The sequence below is a fragment of the Dasypus novemcinctus genome, chromosome 24 (genome assembly GCF_030445035.2).
Source record: "Dasypus novemcinctus isolate mDasNov1 chromosome 24, mDasNov1.1.hap2, whole genome shotgun sequence".
Classification (NCBI taxonomy): domain Eukaryota; kingdom Metazoa; phylum Chordata; class Mammalia; order Cingulata; family Dasypodidae; genus Dasypus; species Dasypus novemcinctus.
Genome location: NC_080696.1, coordinates 16,062,688 through 16,080,454, shown reverse-complemented (window position 1 = coordinate 16,080,454; position 17,767 = coordinate 16,062,688). Strand labels below are relative to the sequence as shown.

The 17,767-nt window shown below is 46.4% G+C and overlaps 1 protein-coding gene across 1 annotated transcript in view; it reads left to right on the top strand.

Moving 5' to 3' along the window:
- The first annotated feature begins 9,825 nt into the window (after positions 1-9,825).
- The window catches only part of BFSP1 (beaded filament structural protein 1), a 34,838-nt gene continuing 26,896 nt past the window's right edge, over positions 9,826-17,767 (top strand). The window contains exons 1-2 of the mRNA XM_004472394.3: positions 9,826-10,366; positions 15,153-15,213. Of these exons, the coding sequence (XP_004472451.2) occupies positions 9,831-10,366; positions 15,153-15,213 (597 nt within the window). The 5' untranslated portion in view covers positions 9,826-9,830. The remainder of the gene's footprint in view (positions 10,367-15,152; positions 15,214-17,767) is intronic.

Sequence of the window (17,767 nt, the reverse complement as noted above, 5' to 3'; positions counted from 1 at the left end):
CAGTCAGAAGAGAGCAGTTTTGTCTCTACCTCAGCCAGCCAGCTTCTCCTGGAGAATTTATCAAGGGCCTTCATCAGAGTTCCTGGATTGCTGCCTGCCGGGTGTAATTTGGACTTACCCATCCCTGCAGTCGCGTGAGACAATTTTATAAAAATCTCATAATATTTACAGATATCTCCTGTCGGTTCTAGTTCCCTAGAGAACACTGAGTAATACATGCCTCCTTAGAGAAATGAAGATACTTTTGAGAGTGAAAACGGGCACTGCCTACAGTTAGGATGAGAGAAGGAGTATAAACATGGATCGTCTCAGGCAAACTCCGGTGTAGGATGACCCTATGTGTGTAATGATTATTACCCTTCTACCAGTGCCCATGCTGGGACCACAGAGATGAAATTTCTTATCAAAGATAGTAAGCCATGATAGCATAATTCTTCCATATAGGATGATTTGTCAAGTCCTGTGGAATCTATCTCTACATGTCTCCTGAGTTAACAAATTTATTCAGCAACTGCTCCTTCCTTATGCATATGTGCTGTATTCCTACTGAGTCATCTCCCACGGGGAAGAGTCATAAGGGTTGCTGACAAATGTGCTTGCCCTTTCTCCTTCTAGGGACCTGGCTGGATTGCACTTCCCAGTACTCCTGAAGTTAGGTGGGGCCTTGTGACTTGCTTTGAGTCACTGTTTAATGTGGTTGGGTGGAAACTTTATACGCCAGGCATGCTGTCACTTTTTCTCTGCTATCATGACCAGCGATATTGAAGATAGTGGCTGCTCCCATAGTCCAGGTGTGCAGTGAGGATGGCGTGGAGCAGATCGCCCCGGCTGACCTTAGATGGGCATGTACCATGAGTGATAACAAAGTCTTGTTTTTTTAAGCCCTTGAGATTGTGGGATTGTTTGTTACTGCAGCATAATCCAGTTTATACCAACTGGTGCCTCAGCCTGACTCAGGTTTGTTTTTAATTTTCATTGTTTTAATGAAATATATAAACAGTCATTAAAGCCAAATAATATTGATATGGGCTATGAGTGGGAGGCTCTTTGTCTCTTCAGAAATAACCTTAACCTCAACTGTCTGTCCTGACTTGTGGGTGTGGAACGGGAAGAGGCTGCAGTCCTGCACTTGGTGACCATGGCAATGACTCCAGTCCCAGAAGGCAATTTAGCAATGCAAACTCTCTATATATACCAGTCAGTCCAGAGAAACTCTGATGGTGGTGAAGCCAAAACTTAAGGAAACTTGGACTTGGCCTCGAATGGGAAATATAATATAGCCTGTGCATAAATTCAAATTCATCTAATTCTATATCCAAGTGTGCCTAGTCTCTAGAAATCCAGTTAAGTGATATGGGCTTTGAATGTTCAGAAAGGATGTAAGACTGAATGTGCATTCAAGGTTGCATCCAGACAGAATGTGGCAAGATGCTAATTCAAGCTCACCTGAGGTGTGGGCGATATGTTCATTCAAAACCTACCTGGTACTCAGGCAAAGACTAAACTAACCAAGGAAGTAGTTTTCTTTGATAAAAGCACCATTTGACTCCCCACCCTGTATAAAAGAAACTTGAAAATCTCATTCGGGGCTCGGGTTTGAAACAGAAAACTCCCGAGTCCAGCTGGCCATCAATAAATCATTTTTCTTTCTCAAAATCATTCCTGAGTCCTGGCCTTTCTATATGCAAATAATTGAACCTCTCTCAAATTCTACGACAATATCACAAAATTTGATTTTACAGTGAAAAAGAGCTGCCTTATGTCCTGTTCCTACTTTTCTTACTCATCTTTATTTTCCCCAACTCCCAGAGCCAATCAGTTTTTTTTTTGAACCTGGGACCTTGTACATGGTAAGTAGGCACTCAGCCACTGAGCGACCCCTGCTCCCCCAATCACTTTTAATTACTGATTATGTCTTCTGATATTTAACGCATTATTTTTCTGTAATAAGATAATACTGTGGGAAGCAGATGTGGCTCAAGTGATAGAGCTTCTGCCTATCATAATGGGAGGACCTGGGTTCCATCCCTGGGGTCTCCTGATGAAAAAGAAGAGAAAGCGTGCCCGTGTGGCAAGCCAATGCCCGCTCCAGTGCCTGCGTGGTGAGCTGGTGAGCGCAAGCGCCCGCGTGGTGAGCCAGTGCCCACACGAGTGCCCGTGTGGTGAGCCAGTGCCCACACGAGTGAGTCATGCAGCAAGATGATGATACAACAAAAGAGATGAAGGGGAGAGTCAAGGTGAAGTGCAGCAGAAACCAGAAACTGCAGTGTCACAGCTGACAGGGAACCTCTCTCCACATCAGAGGTCCCTAGGATCAAATCCTGGTGAATCTTAGAGGACAGAAAATGAGAAGAGAAGACAACACAGAAAGCAAAAAACAGCAGGGTGGGAGGAGGGAAAGGGGGAAAAATAAATAAATAAATCTTAAAAAAAAAAGGAAGCATGAGTCTCTAAAAAAAAGGAATACTGTTAGATCTTGGTTTATCTACTGCCTACATTATGTATTATCTTCTATAGAAGATGAAGAATAAATTCTTTCATACTCATACTCTTCTCACCCCCCCCCCCTTTCTCCTAATATATTTACATCACAATTTTGGGATCAATTAGCAATTAGTGTTTCAATGGAACGAGGTATACATGGTTTATTGAGTCAAGTAAGGATACTTTGATTAGATTTCCTCTCCTTAGATTTTTTTTTTCCTGGGGTTACTAATTTCCTGGGCTTTTGCATGCTTGTCCATCTAGGCACTTACCATAAATCTCCTCAAACTCTCTAAGAGAAATGTAAAACCTTCCTCAATTTCATTTCTACACATTAAAATCATAAGGTACTTTATCATTTCCATTTTTTCCTCAGAAACTTAGATTAGAAGCAAGTCTGAGTGGCGAACAAATCCACATACCATAAGAAAAGATATGGATGACAAATTAATCAACTAGAATGACTGGCATGAACTCATATGTTTCCCAGCTCCATCACTCCTAAAATTGGCTAATGCCGCAGCAGTAGCAGAAGACGGATCCCTCATGCCCAAATAATAGCCTCAAAGTCAGAGTTCACCTAAAGAAAAGAGAACACTTTGATAGAAATTGATTTCATGTTGTGGCAGGAAAAAATAAAGCTGATTTGTCTAGAATATCTTGTTTCTAGAAAGCAAGGACGCTTTCAAGAGCCTTAGCCTGGGCGCTGGAAGGACAAAGGAGCGTGGCAGCAGGGCGCCCACTGTCCACACTGAAACAATACGCACATTAAGTAGTGTAGCGATAAAGGCTTAGTGAACACAGGTTGAGCTCTGGTTCCGGCTCTCTGCACCACCATGCCCTGCTCTGAGGAGACCCCCGCCGTGTCCCCACCAAGCAGCCCGGCCTGCGGGGAGGGCGGCGAGAGCACCCACTTTGCTCAGCTCTGGAGCTGTCCACGGCGCGACCCAGGGGTCCGTCCTGTGGTTATACGGGACCGCCCGTGGAGAAAGCCCTTCCTTCTGGATGTTACGGAAGAGCAGCACCACGTTCTGGCTGGGCTGCAAAACACTTCCTAGATGTAGGAGCTGGTGTCACCGATGAAGATTATAGAGCAAATGTTGGTGTTGTGCTATTTAATTTTGGCAAAGAAAAGTTTGAAGTGAAAAAGAGTGATCGAATTGCACAGCTGATTTGTGAACGGATTTTTAAATCAGAAATTCAGGAAGTTCAGGGTTCAGGTGATTTTGGGTCTACTGGAAAGAACTAAAATTTATGCCAAGAACATACTTTTTTCCTTAAAAATAATGCTTTCATTCGTGTATCTGTAAACCTAGTAAACTTTAAAAAAAATTATTTCTTTCTTTCCTTCCCCTTCCCCCTCCGCCCCCAGTTGTCTGCTCTCTGTGTCCATTCACTGTGTGTTCTTCTGTGACCTTTTCTGTCTTTATCAGCAGCACCAGGAAGCTGTGCTTCTTTTTGTTGCGTCATATTGCTGTGTCAGCTCTCTGTGTGTGCGGCGCCATTCCTGGGCAGGCTGCACTTTCTTTCGCGCTGGGCGGCTCTCCTTACGGGGCGCATTCCTTGTACGTGGGGCTCCCCTATGCAGGGGACACCCCTGCGTGGCACCGCACTCCTTGCATGCATCAGCACTGTGCATGGTCCAGCTCATCACACAGGTCAAGGAGGCCCTGGGTTTGAACCCTGGACCTCCCATGTGGTAGGCGGACGCCCTATCCATTGGGACAAGTCCACTTCCCTGTAAACCTATTAAACTTTAACTTCTGAAAACATTTAGTTTTCTTACAGTCAAGGAAAGGGCACCTCTGGTGGGATCACACAGAAATTTCCTTATGTTTTTCTACTTATTGCTCTATGTAAATCTGCTTTGTGGTGTCCTAATACAGTTTCTTTTTCAGTTCATTTTATGTATAAATATCTGTCTATTGGAAAATTTGTATTATTAATTCCCTAAATGTTATCCCTTCAGCAATGTATTTGCTTTATTCACTTTATAAACCATAAACAATGTCTTTTATTCAATAAACTTGAATTTATACACAAATACAAATTATTGCATAAACAGAACTAAAAGATACTAAAAAGAAGTTAAAAAAAAACAGGTGGAGGGAGTGGATGTGGTTCAAGTAGTTGAGCGCCAGCCTCCCACATGGGTGGTTATGGGTTGGGTTCCCAGTGCCTCCTAAAGGAAGAACAGACAATGAGCAAACAGACAGGGGAGCCACCTCAGAGGGGGAAAATTAAACAAAACAGGCTGAGCCCAGGAAAGACTGTATTTATGGTACTGATCAAAGGAAAGTTAATACAAAATATTCTGAAAAGTATAAAGCAAAAGCAGAACGACTATAATAGATTATGGCTAATTTTTGTTGACTTTATCAAGGAGGACAATGTTAGCATATATGGCTATTTCGTTTCTTCTATTAAGGTTGGTTCTGTACATAGTGTGTAGGCATGTACCTGTTTCTATTAGGTGGCCATGGGTGTCTGTGTGGAGCCCATGCAGAGCCCACTTGGGCCCCACATGGGGCAGACCGGAAGGCAGCAGCCTTCCAGCACGGGAGTTGGTGGGTAAACCTCCAGCTCCTTCCGCCCTTGGCTGGGTAGCTCTGAGCTGCCTGTTGCACACAGTCTCCCTCAGTCTCCAGCTAGAATAAACTGCACTTTCCACCGCGGTAACTTGCTGGATAAAATCCCTGCTCTGCCTTCCCTCTCTTCCCAGTCTCCCTCTCCGCCCCCTCGTGGTGCTTCCTGGGATCTTTGATAAACTACTTGCACTGGAATCCTTACCTCAGGGTCTGTTTCTGGGGAAGATAAACTAAGATAACCAAGTAGAAGGGAAATCCAGCTATGGATTAATGCTGGTTGTTATGTTTCATGACCATTTAAGAATAGGATTCAATAGAAGGTTCCAAAGTCACAAACCAGCCAAATGATGAGCTACACCAACTTAATATTTTATCCTAAAGGAAATGAAAACCCTACTAATTGTAGTAAAATTCTAATAAGAAGTATTAATGCTTTTTATATTATCAATAAATGTCCAACTATGATAGGACATTGATACTGCCATTTATATAAATTGTAGAGAATCTATACTTTGGGGGAAAAACATTAGGTTTCAAAAACAAAAACCTTAGTGAAAAAGTGAGATTTAAAAGTCCTATGCTGCAATAAAACAGGTCATAGTCTGATAATCAATGGCTTGGATATGAATTACCCTGGACTGCTGTTGGGATTTGAGTCGGGTCCCCCACAAAAGGCCCGTTCAGGTCCCAACCCCTGGTCCTGTGGGTGTGAACCCATTTGTAAACAGGACCTTTGAAACTGTTATTAAAGGTGTGTCTAAACTGAATGAGGTAGGCCTTAACCCAATGTGGCTGCAGTCCGTATAAGGAAAGGAAATTGGACAGAAATGGATACAGAAGCCATGGGGAGCAGCCAGAAGCCGGAAGCCAATGGAACCCCGAAGAGAAAGAGAAGACATTGCCCTGTGCATTGCCCAATGATGAAAATGCCAAGGAACCCCACAGATGGCCAGCCAGCCAGGAGGAAGGCAGCCCTCTAGCCTCTGAAATCTTGAACCATTAAATTCCTGTTGTTGGGGAAACGGACTTTGGCCCAGTGGTTAGGGCGTCCGTCTACCATATGGGAGGTCCGCGGTTCAAACCCCGGGCCTCCTTGACCCGTGTGGAGCTGGCCATGCGCAGTGCTGATGCGCGCAAGGAGTGCCGTGCCACGCAAGGGTGTCCCCCGCGTGGGGGAGCCCCACGCGCAAGGAGTGCGCCCGTGAGGAAAGCCGCCCAGCGTGAAAAGAAAGAGCAGCCTGCCCAGGAATGGTGCCGCCCACACTTCCCGTGCAGCTGATGACAACAGAAGCGGACAAAGAAACAAGACGCAGCAAATAGACACCAAGAACAGACAACCAGGGGAGGGGGGGGAATTAAAATAAATAAATAAATCTTTAAAAAAAAAAAAAAAAAAAAAATTCCTGTTGTTGGGAAGCGGACTTGGCCCAGTGGTTAGGGTGTCCGCCTACTGCATGGTAGGTCTGCAGTTCAAACCCCGGGCCTCCTTGACCCGTGTGGAACTGGCCCATGCGCAGTGCTGATGCACACAAGGAGTGCCGGACCACACAGGGGTGTCCCCGTGTAGGGGAGCCCCACGCACAAGGAGTGCACCCCATAAGGAGAGTCGCCCAGTGTGAAAGAAAGTGCAGCCTGCTCAGGAATGGTGCCGCACACATGGAGAGCAGACACAACAAGATGACGCAGCAAAAAAAAAAAAAAAAGAAACAGATTCCCGTGCCACTGACAACAACAGAGGCGGACAAAGAAGACGCAGCAAATAGACACAGAGAAGAGACAACCGGGTGGGAGGGGAGGGGAGAGAAATAAATAAATAAATCTTAAAAAAAAAAATTCCTGTTAAGCCAACCTACAGGTAGTATTTGTTTTAGCAGCTGAAAATGAAAACAACCATACAACTGGGGTGCACGTTCATCTCCAAAGCAATCTGTCAAAATTCCAAATTCAGTATCTGGAGGTCTTTTTCTCTGAGGTCATTCAGTGTCGCTAGAGAATAATCCCCCATCTCTTCCTGCTGAAATATATGCCAGGTGGCCTCTATCCTGGGAGCAAAGTGGTGTGTGGGAAATGGGGAAGGGGGACAGTTCACCATGCACTACGCTTCCGCTCTCTTAATCTCCTTGTTTTCAGCATGGCCTTATCCTTGCCCTTGGCTGTGCCTGGTCTCCTCCAACTCAGAACCGCTCAGGTTCAATTTCAGCGGAGAATAACTTCTAGGGCTCCTGGGGGTTGGGCAGTTGCTAGACTGTGCAGGGACTGGGTAGGCAAGGTGATACTCTAACTGCTCCTTATTCAGGCTCAGCCAGCCCTTGGGTTTTCCAGCTCTACCCCTCACCCCTACATTCTGCAGTATCAGGCACGTCCAATTCCTGAGCTTTCCTGGATGTTCTAGCATGAATCAGCTTGTTTTCTTTCCCATGCTCCTCTGCAGGCTCTTAGCGTTCAGCTTTCTCCACCCTGCTAAGTCAGTCCCTACTAACCTATTTCTGTTCAGCCTTCCCCAAATTTGTTGCTATAGCTTGTCCATTGTCATCTTTTTCTATTCTTTTTGTGGAATTTTAATCTGAAAAACAATTCTTAACTGTAATTTTTAGTGGGGTTTGGGAAGGAGTTGAGATAATGCCTGTGTTCAATCCATGACCGCTACCTGGAAGGCCAGCCCTCCTTTTTTTCTTAAATTATCTTTACATAGATCACACAAAATGTTACATTAAAAAATATGAGGTTCCCACATACTCCACTCCCCACACCCCCACTCCTCCCACATTGACAACTTCAACTTCTTTTATTAGTGTGGTACATTGTTCATTACATTTGATGAGTACATTTTGGAGCATTGCTACACAGCATGGATTATAGTTTACACCCTCCCCCAGTCCATTCAGTGTGTTATGGCAGGATATACAATGTCTTGCAACTGTCCCTGCAATATCATTCAGGACAATTCCAAGTTCTGACAATGCCCCAATATCACACCTCTTTTTCCCTCTCCCTGCCCCCAGCAACTCCTGTGGCCACTGTTTCCACATCAATGATATAATTTCTTTCATTGCTAGAGTCACAATAACTCCACAGCAGAATACCAGTAAGTCTACTCTAATTCATATTTTATTCCTCCATCTTGAGGACCCTGGGATGGTGATGTCCAGCCCTCCTTTTTAGCTTTATTTTTGGGGACCCTTCTGGCCATTTTTTTTTTTTTTCAATTAAAATGAAAAAGCAAACAGCTGTAGGTTTATAGAAACATATAGAAAGTACAGAATTCCCATATATTCTCTCACACATTTTTCCCATTAGCATTTTGCATTAGTCTGTTACCTTTTCACAATTCATAAAACAGTATCATTCTAATTTTGCCATTAACTTTAGCCAGCCATTTACCTTAGGGTTCATTCTTTGTGTTACACAGTTCCATGGGTTTGTATGTGTGTAGTAACATATATATCCTAAAAATTTCCTTTTTTTTTTTTACCTTTTCGAATACACAATTCAGTGGTGTTAGTGATATGCACAAAATTGTGCCTCCACGCCCATCATTCATGGCCAAACTTCCATCACCACAAACAGAAATTCTGCACCAATGAAATGTTGGCACTGCTCTAACTCAGCCCCATCCTGTAGGGGGCGCACCTCCCGGGTCCCTCCCTCACCTCCTGGCTTCTGCTGTTCTGTTTGCAGTTCTCACTTCTCTGCCTTCCCACACAGCACACTGGCTTCTGCTGTTCTGTTTGCAGTTCTCACTTCTCTGCCTTCCCACACAGCACACTCCCCTTCCTCTCGGATATAACCAGAGCATTTTGTTACCATCTCTAGTTGAGAATTTATTCTGGATTGTCTCGTGTCTTAATTAGCCCGGCATGATTTTGTGTCCTTCCCTCTGTAAGAAAGAAATCTTCTTCTGGAAGAAAATAAGGCTCACCCAATTGTGGAGAAGAAAAAATTTATTCTCAATCTTGCAAGAAAGGGTGCACAACCAGAAAACATGGCTGGCGCCCGGAACAATGAAGAATGACACAGTTTATACCCCTAAACCTAGCACGCAAGCCCTTCCTGTTTCTCCATAGACTGGATGCTTCTGAGGTTACAACCTACTCGAGAAGACCAACTTTCCCGCGCAAAAGTTTGTGATTAACCGCTTCCCCCATCACATTCCAACCATTTTAGTTTTTACCTGCTCCTTTGCCAAATAAGGAATGGAATTTAGTGCTGAATTGGTATTGACTTAGCTCTTTCTTGGGCATCTTTTTTATTGCCTATAGGACTGGCTTAAGCTGGTTTCCTTTGTTCCTGTTTAACCTGGGAGTGGGAGACTGAGGGAGTAGGCTGCCAGGTTACATTAATGTTTTCTTCCTTTACGTGAAAACTACACTAATCTTCATTTCTTACACCTCGATTGCACACCATTTTATTTTGCATCCATGGTTAAAAAATCCCTACCACAAACTGAAAACAAAAAAAATGTGAAAAAAAGACAACGACCCCCCTCGAGAGAGGGTTACCACCACCTTGGTGGAGGGTTCCGGACCCACACGCTGGAGCTGGGGAAAGAATGGCTGAAGTCATCGGAAAAAAACCCGTATTGTTAAAAAGCTCCCTCACTGAGAGCTTAACCGAAAGAGACAAAGGCAGGGGGCCCCGGGGCGGGCGCCAGGCCCGGCGGGCTCTGCGCGGCCTGCACAGTCCCCGTGGTCACAGGACCGGCCTGCCTCTCGTGTCCTCCCGCCCCCCCACTCCCTCACAAAGCAGCAGGCCCGAACAATGGCGCGACAAAAGCCCCGCCGCGCAGCTGACCCGCCCAGCCCGGAGCGGCGCAGCCCGCTAAGCCCACGCACAAAGGCGGGCCCGGGGCCAGCCCCCGGGGCCCCGGCCGGCCAGCTCTGGAAGGGTCCGGCGGACCCCGAGCCGTATTTAGCGGGCAGGGGCCGGGGCGGCGGCGCGGCGGCCATGTACCGGCGCACGTACGTCTTCCAGGCCCGCCGCGAGCGGGCGGAGCGCGCCTGGGGTTCCGTGGGCGCGGCCGAGGGCGGCGGGCCGGGCCTGGGCGCGCTGCGGGCGCTCGGCGAGCGCGTGGCCGCCTACGTGCGGCGGGCGCGCGCGCTCGAGCAGCGCCACGCGCTCCTGCGGCGGCAGCTGGACGCCTGGCAGCGGCTGGGCGAGGAGACCCGCCCCGAGGACGCGCTAGCCCGGCACGTCGACGGCAACCGCCGGCGCGTCCGGGAGCTGGCGGCCGAGCGCGCCCGGCTGGAGCGCCAGGGCGCGGAGGCACAGCGCGCGCTCGACGAGTCCCGGAGCAAGTAAGCAGGCCGCGGGGCGGGGAGACTGAGGCAGGGCGCGGGGCCCGGCACGCGCGGCCCCGCGGGGCCGGAGGGCCGGCTCTGGTCTCCCTGCAGCTGACGACCTCCTCCCTGCAGAGGGCAGCAAGGGGCGCGTTTCCGTAAGATAAGACCAGTTTCCATTTTGATGGTACTTTGCAGTTTACAAAGCCCTTTTACATGAAACAATATACTTTCAGTTCGGATGCAGTTTTAAATGGCGGTCTAATTTGCATGCAGTAAGACGCACCGATTTTTAATATGTAGTTCATGGAGTTTTGACAAAGGTCGGGATTTCTGTAACCGCCCAAACAAGCAAGATAGTTCCGCTTCTCCAGAAATTTCCTTCCCTTTTCCAATTACCGCAGCTCCCCTCCCCCCAAAAGCCAGAGGCACCCGGTGTTCTGCTTTCTATCACCGCAGATGATAGAGCTTCACGAAAATGGAGTCTTGAACTGTTCTAGAACTTTACGAAAATGGAATCTTAACAGTATGTACTTTGGGCCCAGCACCATGTTTTTGAGATTTATCCGCGTTATATAATCCTCCCAGCCTTACCCTGTTATAGACTGTAGAGCCCTAGTTTACAGATGTGGAGCCTGAAGCTAAGAAACGAGGAATTTAGGGCAGGGTCGCTCAGCTAGGAGATTGCTGTGCTGGCACTGGAATTCGTATCCTGGGCATGCTGGGTCCAGGGGCCTTTGCATGGCGTTGCATCACAGCTGGCACCTGAAATGTGTACTTTAGGATCTTGCTACTCGAAGTGTGGCCCATGGGCCAGCAGGACTGGCATCACCCAGCAACTTGCCGGAAGTGCAGACTCGTAGGTGCACCCCAGAGCTCCTGTGTCAGAATCTGTATTTTACCAGATCTCCAGGTGATTGGTGACTTTCACCGGCACATCTTGAGAAGTTAAACATTGACGTGTCAGAAGCTCTGGTCCAGGACATGATCCCCTTCCCCCACAGACTGAGGTGTTTGTTAAAATTATCCAAGGAGCTGTTAAAAAAATATGCCCAGTAAAGTGTCAGCATCTTTCAAAGTTATGAATGCATGTGCTTCTAACTCAGGAGTGTCACTTCAAGGAATCCTAGGTACACTGCAACAGGTTTGACATGGCATGCCTACAAGAATATTCATTGCAGCTTGAAAGACTGGAACCCACTTATTAATAGGTGATGGGTTATAAAATTATGGTTCATCCATGCCATGGAATACTATGCATTTATAAAAAAGGAATTGTATGTTATTACTTTTATTCATTTATTATTTTTTATTTATTTCTCTCCCATTCCGCTCCCCCCCCCCCGGTTGTCTGTTCTCTGTGTCTATCTGCTGCATCTTCTTTGTCTGCTTCTGTTGTTGCCAGTGGCACAGGAATCTGTGTTTTTTTTTTGTTGCGTCATCTTGTGTCAGCTCTCTGTGTGTGTGGCCCCATTTCTGGGGAGGCTGCACTTTCTTTCGTGCTGGGCAGCTCTCCTTATGGGGCGCAGTCCTTGCGCATGGGGCTCCCCTACGTGGGGTACACCCTTGTGTGGCACGGCACTCCTTGTGAGCATCAGCATTGCTCAAGGGCCAGCTCCATATGAGTCAAGGAGGCCCAGGGTTTGAACCGCGGACCTCCCATGTGGTAGACATACTCCCTAACCACTGGGCCAAGTCCGCCGCCTGTTATTACTTTTAAATAGAAAGGGGTGGGGAAGTTGATGTGTCTTAAGCAGTTGGGCACCCACCTACCACATGGGAGGTCCTGGGTTCAGTTCCTAGTGCCTCGTAAAGAAGATGAGCAAGACAGCAAGCTGACATATCGGGCTGGTATGGTGAGCTGACACGACAAAATGACACAGTAAGATGACATAACCAAGATACGCAGCGAGAAAACACAATGAGAGACACAACAAACAGGGAGCGGAGGTGACTCAAGCAATTTGGTGCCTCCCTCCCACATGGGAACCCTTGGATTGGGTTCCTGGTATCTTCTAAAAAAAAAAGAAGATGAGCACACATTGAACAGACACAGAGAGCAGACAGCGAGCACAAACAATGAGGAGGGGAATAAATAAATAAAAATAAACTTTAAAATAAGTATTAAAAAAAAGAAGGGGAAAGAATGCAGACTTTTACTTGTACGCATGAGGATAAAGTCTGTGGACTCATTTGTGAATAAGTCTTCTAAGATCCTAATTTGTTACAGCCCAACTGAATGGGGGGGAGGGCGTTAATCCATATTGCCGGAACTTTATAGAGAGAAATCTGTAGGGAGAGGAGCCAGAAGCTGGAACTGAGAGAGTGGGAGGCAGAGATGCAACCAGGGCGCCCTAGGATTGCAGCAAGCAGCACCAGACACTACAGATTTGGGGGAGAAAGATGGGTCCACACCCTGATGCCACCTTAACATATTCAAAGGCACTGTTTACAAATGGTTTCACACCCTGAGAAATGCAGATATGGATAAAGAATAATTCCTTGCTGGGGTACATAATTCAATCTGCCCCAATCATCTAGATTATAGAGCACCAAAAGTAATTTATATAAAACAATCAGATATTTGAAGCCAAAATATGTTTTTCACTGATGAATCCACTTATATGAGTGTGTATATGAATATCATGAATTCTTTATAATGAAATCAGTTCTCTTTAATATAATATAAACTTGTCTTCATGACATGAAAATTACCCAGGATATCACTTTAATGTGTTGCTTATCAAACATGTGTTTAAGTTACAGAAACTCTTGTATGTTTCCAAAAGGAAAGAGCAATTGAAAATTAAATTTTTATCCATTTCAAAATAATTTTTGCCTCCATTAGAGCCACACACAAATGAAGCTGCTAAATGTGATATCCTGGAAATGTAAAACTTGTGCAAATAGGTTGCGCTTACTGATAATTGCTGAGCTTCTGCTATGGCTTAAACCTGGGAATGTGCCTGGTGTCTGAGGTCAGGGCTTTTTAAATCTGAGGACAAAGTGGCACCTTTTGCCAGCACCTTCTGCAGCTGTGAAATACTTGACTTGAACTCATGGTCTGGGCATGCAACCAGAGGGGCCTTGTTTGGGCTGAGTGATAACGAGGATGAGTTTCAACCACAAAGGACAAACTCTGAAGTGACAGTGCCTTACGCCTGATGGAAGTTTGAGGCTCCCTTGTGAAAGGTGAGCAGTGAAGTCTGGTACTTTGAAGTGTTTGCAACTTAAACGGTTTGGCGTGGCCTTCCAGAAGGCCGCATCCATGTTTCAGGCTGGAGGGTGGAGGAAGGAATGCAGACCAAGAGGGAAAGGGCACACCTATAGCTTCTCGGGTGGAAGATTCCTGGAAGGTGCAGCACAGTTTTATGCTTACATCCCATTGGGCAGCATGTAGTCACATGACCATACCCAACTACAAGGGACGCTGGGAAATGTAGTCTCCCTTCTAGGCAGCCATGTGCTCTCCCACCATGTGCTCTCCCACCATCCCACCCTAATCCCTGGAAGTAGGGGAGAACGGATTTGGGGGGCAGCTTGCAGGGAACAAGGGGAGAGGTCACTTGAATTTCTTCAGGGGATGAACGTCCCCAAGGGAAACCCTGCTCTGACCAGAATGATTTCTGGGATCTCTCTGCTTCCTTCATCCCTATTGTTTTCTAGAAGCTAAGGCAAGAAGTTGGCTAGGAGAAAAACTCCACCTGCCCCTTGGTATCTGTTGCTTATATTAATCGTGTGTATGTTTGCATTTGGGGAGTTTCCCTGCTTTACCGAGGCAGTGTAGTATGGCTGTTAGAGTACAGGTTTTGATGTCAGATGTCTGCCTCTCTCTTTGTTTGAGGTCCTCCAGAAGCCAACTCTGAGACAGGGATTTGAGGGCAGGAAACTCATTTAGGAGGTGATCTTGGGGGCCACCAGGAGAGGAGGAGGGGAGTGAGAGACAAAAGGGGAGGGGCCAATACTGAGCCTTATCAAGCAAGTTTCCATCGTAGGCAGTGGGAGCTCAACTTGCTAGGGAGATTTAAGTGAGGAGCATGCCTCAGTTATCCCAGCTGAGTGGTGAGAGAGCAGGGGATATTTATGCACCCACACCCTTCTGTCTGACATTGGCACGTCCAGCTTGCCCTGCTCACTGGCCCAGAGGAAAACCTTTGGTGTATGGGAGTGATGTCCCAAGGTTGAGGGGCAAGTGCTGACAGCATCCACTTGAACCCTTGGGCAAAGTTCTCAACCCCAGTTTCCTCATCTTTAACATGGGCTAGCAATAACTGCTCTTTTTCAGGGCTTTGTGAGGATGAGATGGCATAATCTAGAAAAACTGACACAGGTTACAAATGTCAATAAGATAGCATGGGAAATCCAACCTGAGGTCAGGTGGGTTGTTTAGAATAGCAACCTCCCAGTCTCTGTGCTCTTGCTGCACCTGGGGTATAGGTAAGCCAAAGTATGATTCCCTCATCCCCTCAGTGGCTTTGGGGGCCATGGGCCTGGAGCCCCCAGGCTGGCTGATTGCTGTTTCATTTACTTCTTCCAATTACCACATGCACTGTGCAAATGTTACTGTTTTCTATGTGCGTATACCATGATGTGGTAAAAGTTGGGAAGCAATGGGCTAGGAAATATAGATTTAGGTGTTTTTTGTTTGTTTGCTTGTTTTTGGAGCAATGAAGTTTTACAAGGAAGAAGAATTTGTCACTTGGGTCTACTACTCATCTCAGAATAAATTTAATACTGATAGTGTGATCGACACATTCGGAATCCCAGAAGCCGCCTAATTCTTGCTTCTGTGTTCAATTTGCAGGTATGAAAATGAGTGTGAATGTCAACTGTTTCTAAAAGAAATGCATGAAAGGCTCAACAAGGTGAGCTGACGGCCCAACAAACCACTATTGGGTTTGGGTAGGTTAATTAACAGCTTTGAACAAAATAGTTGAGATGGTTGTTTCACATACCTCCTGTTTGTGTTATTTTAAGATTCAAGCATTTATTTTGCTGCCAATCTCTTTCTTGACTTTTTTTTTCTTGGACGTACCGGGACCGGGAATTGAACCTAGGACCTGATACATGGGAATCTGGTGCTCAACCACTGAACTATACCTGTTCCCCTCTTGACTTTTTAATTCCAGCTAAATCCTTGTGAGTGAACTCACATACACATACACAGATGCACTCACACCCCTCTCTAACACAGATGGATGACTTCATGATAGAAACATAGACAATTATGTATATAGATTGTGCTAAACTGTGAAAGTGCGCCAACTTTGCAATGACCTGCTGTTAATTTTATCATTCAGACATACTGTTCACAAAGACCAAACTTAGGACTTGCTTTGGGCAGTGGTTCCATGGGCTAAAAGTCTTGAGGTGGCTTCTCCACAGGAAAACTCTCAAGAGAACAAAGGAAGAAATTCCCATTCCTCTTAAGCCCCCCTCTCTGGATGGATAGTAAGCACAAAGGACCATCATGGATTCTTAGCTTCTTGCTGGAGACCCTCCTGTAGGGTCATATGTAGTTGTCCATTGCAGGGGTAGTTTTCTTTTTCTGATCCAATATCAGCATCCTAACAGATAGGATTAGCTGCCTTAGCCAGGTGGGATAGTTTGAATTTGGTGAATAGTTAAGAGAGATTGTTTTTGAACTGATCCATTGTCTTAGGTGTGATACCTTTTGTTTGTATTAGATTCTGTTAAGGAACTTTGATTAATCACTTGATTAGATCACTTTAGGACTTTTGATTGGACCACATCAATGAGGTATGACACAGGTTGGGTCTCCATTCTCTTACTGGAGCCTTATATAAACTGATAGACAGAGAGATACTCACACATAGGAAAAGGGAGCTCTGCCATTTTGACCTGGCCATGTGAGAGAGAGAGGCTTGAGGAGGGCTAGCAGCTGAAGCTGAAGCACGAAGACCCCAAGAGGCTGGGCCCATGGAGCAGCTCAAGGCTGAGGAGATAAGCCCTTGCATATGCCCAGTCACCCCGTGGCAGAATGCCAGGGTCACCAGTAGCTGACAGGTGTGAAAGCATCTTTGATGGTGCCTTGATTTGGACATTTGATGGCCTTGGAACTGTAAGCTTTCACCCCAAATAAATTCCCAGTGTAAAAGCCAACCTTATTTCTGATACTTTACGTTGGCAGCCCTTTGGCAAACTAAGACACCAGGAGAACTCAACTACCAAATGACAATAATCATGGACAACAGGGTTTGGACAAAAATCAGGGTCGTGATCATTATCCTTGTTTACTCATTTCTGAGCTCAAATGTCAGAGCCGAAGGACTCACAGAGACTAGTTGAAGCATTGCTTATATAGGGCACGTGGGCGGCCACCCCACCTCCCGACTGCACCTCAGAACCGCTGATAAAACACAACACACCCTTCCCTGCTGTACCCAGAGGTGGAACTCTCCAGAGAACTCCAGGGGATTACTGCCAACAGTCAGGGTTAGCTCAGGATGCGTGCCATGCTTGGCTTTGTCCAACCTCTGTTGTTTGGGGTTATTCAGCTAGCTGGGGGGAACGTCGGAACTAAATCCCGGGGAAGCACATTCCACTTTGTCGATGTTACCTACAGCGTGGTGTTTCCATGCCCTTCTCGGTGGGGGCAGATCAGGACACTGTGGAGGGAGGTGCTGTCAGTAACCGTGCAGGTCAGTTGATGTCAAGTTGATGTCTCAGGCCAACGGGACACATGAGCAGCCTAGAGATAAACACCAAGGTGGCCAGGGGCGTGCGCTTCAGGAGCGTCTTGGGTGGAGGTGGGCCCCCGGCCTGGTGGAAGCCTGAGCTGGAATTTCAGCCTTATTAACGAACATCCAGTGGTTTGGCTGAACACTTGCACATCTTCCCCATTCTTGTTTTCATTTTATGGGACCTTCCTTTTGTCCACAGACCACACTGGCTTCAGGGACTTGGGTGCCTCACGCCCTTCGCTTAGCTGCCAGTTCAGCCCCTCCCCAACTCCCCCCCGCACACACGTTTTTGCCTTGTGAGTATGTTTCCCTGCTGCAAGGAGGCCTTTCTTGGGTCTGACTTCTAAGGCGCTCAAGCCAGTGCCATTTGTTTACTCCTCAAAGAAGAGGGACAAAGAATGTAGTCTCTCATTTTACCCTTGTTGGAAAGTGACACTGAACTTCAAAACATGCTCAAACCTTCTGTTGTTTTTTTCCCTCTTATTCCAAAAGTAATGCATATTCTCAGTAGAAAAATAAGATAATACAGATAATGAAAAAGAAGGAAAAAGCATCCCATGATTTCACCACCCAGAGAAAGTTTCTAACACCTTCATGTCCATTGTGGCATAGAGTGACAGGTTTGAAGTAGCTTGTGATGATAATGAAAGGCCAGTCAGTGTTTGTCCAGAAAACAGGGACTTTACCAAATGCTTCTGCAGGCACATTCTCTGAT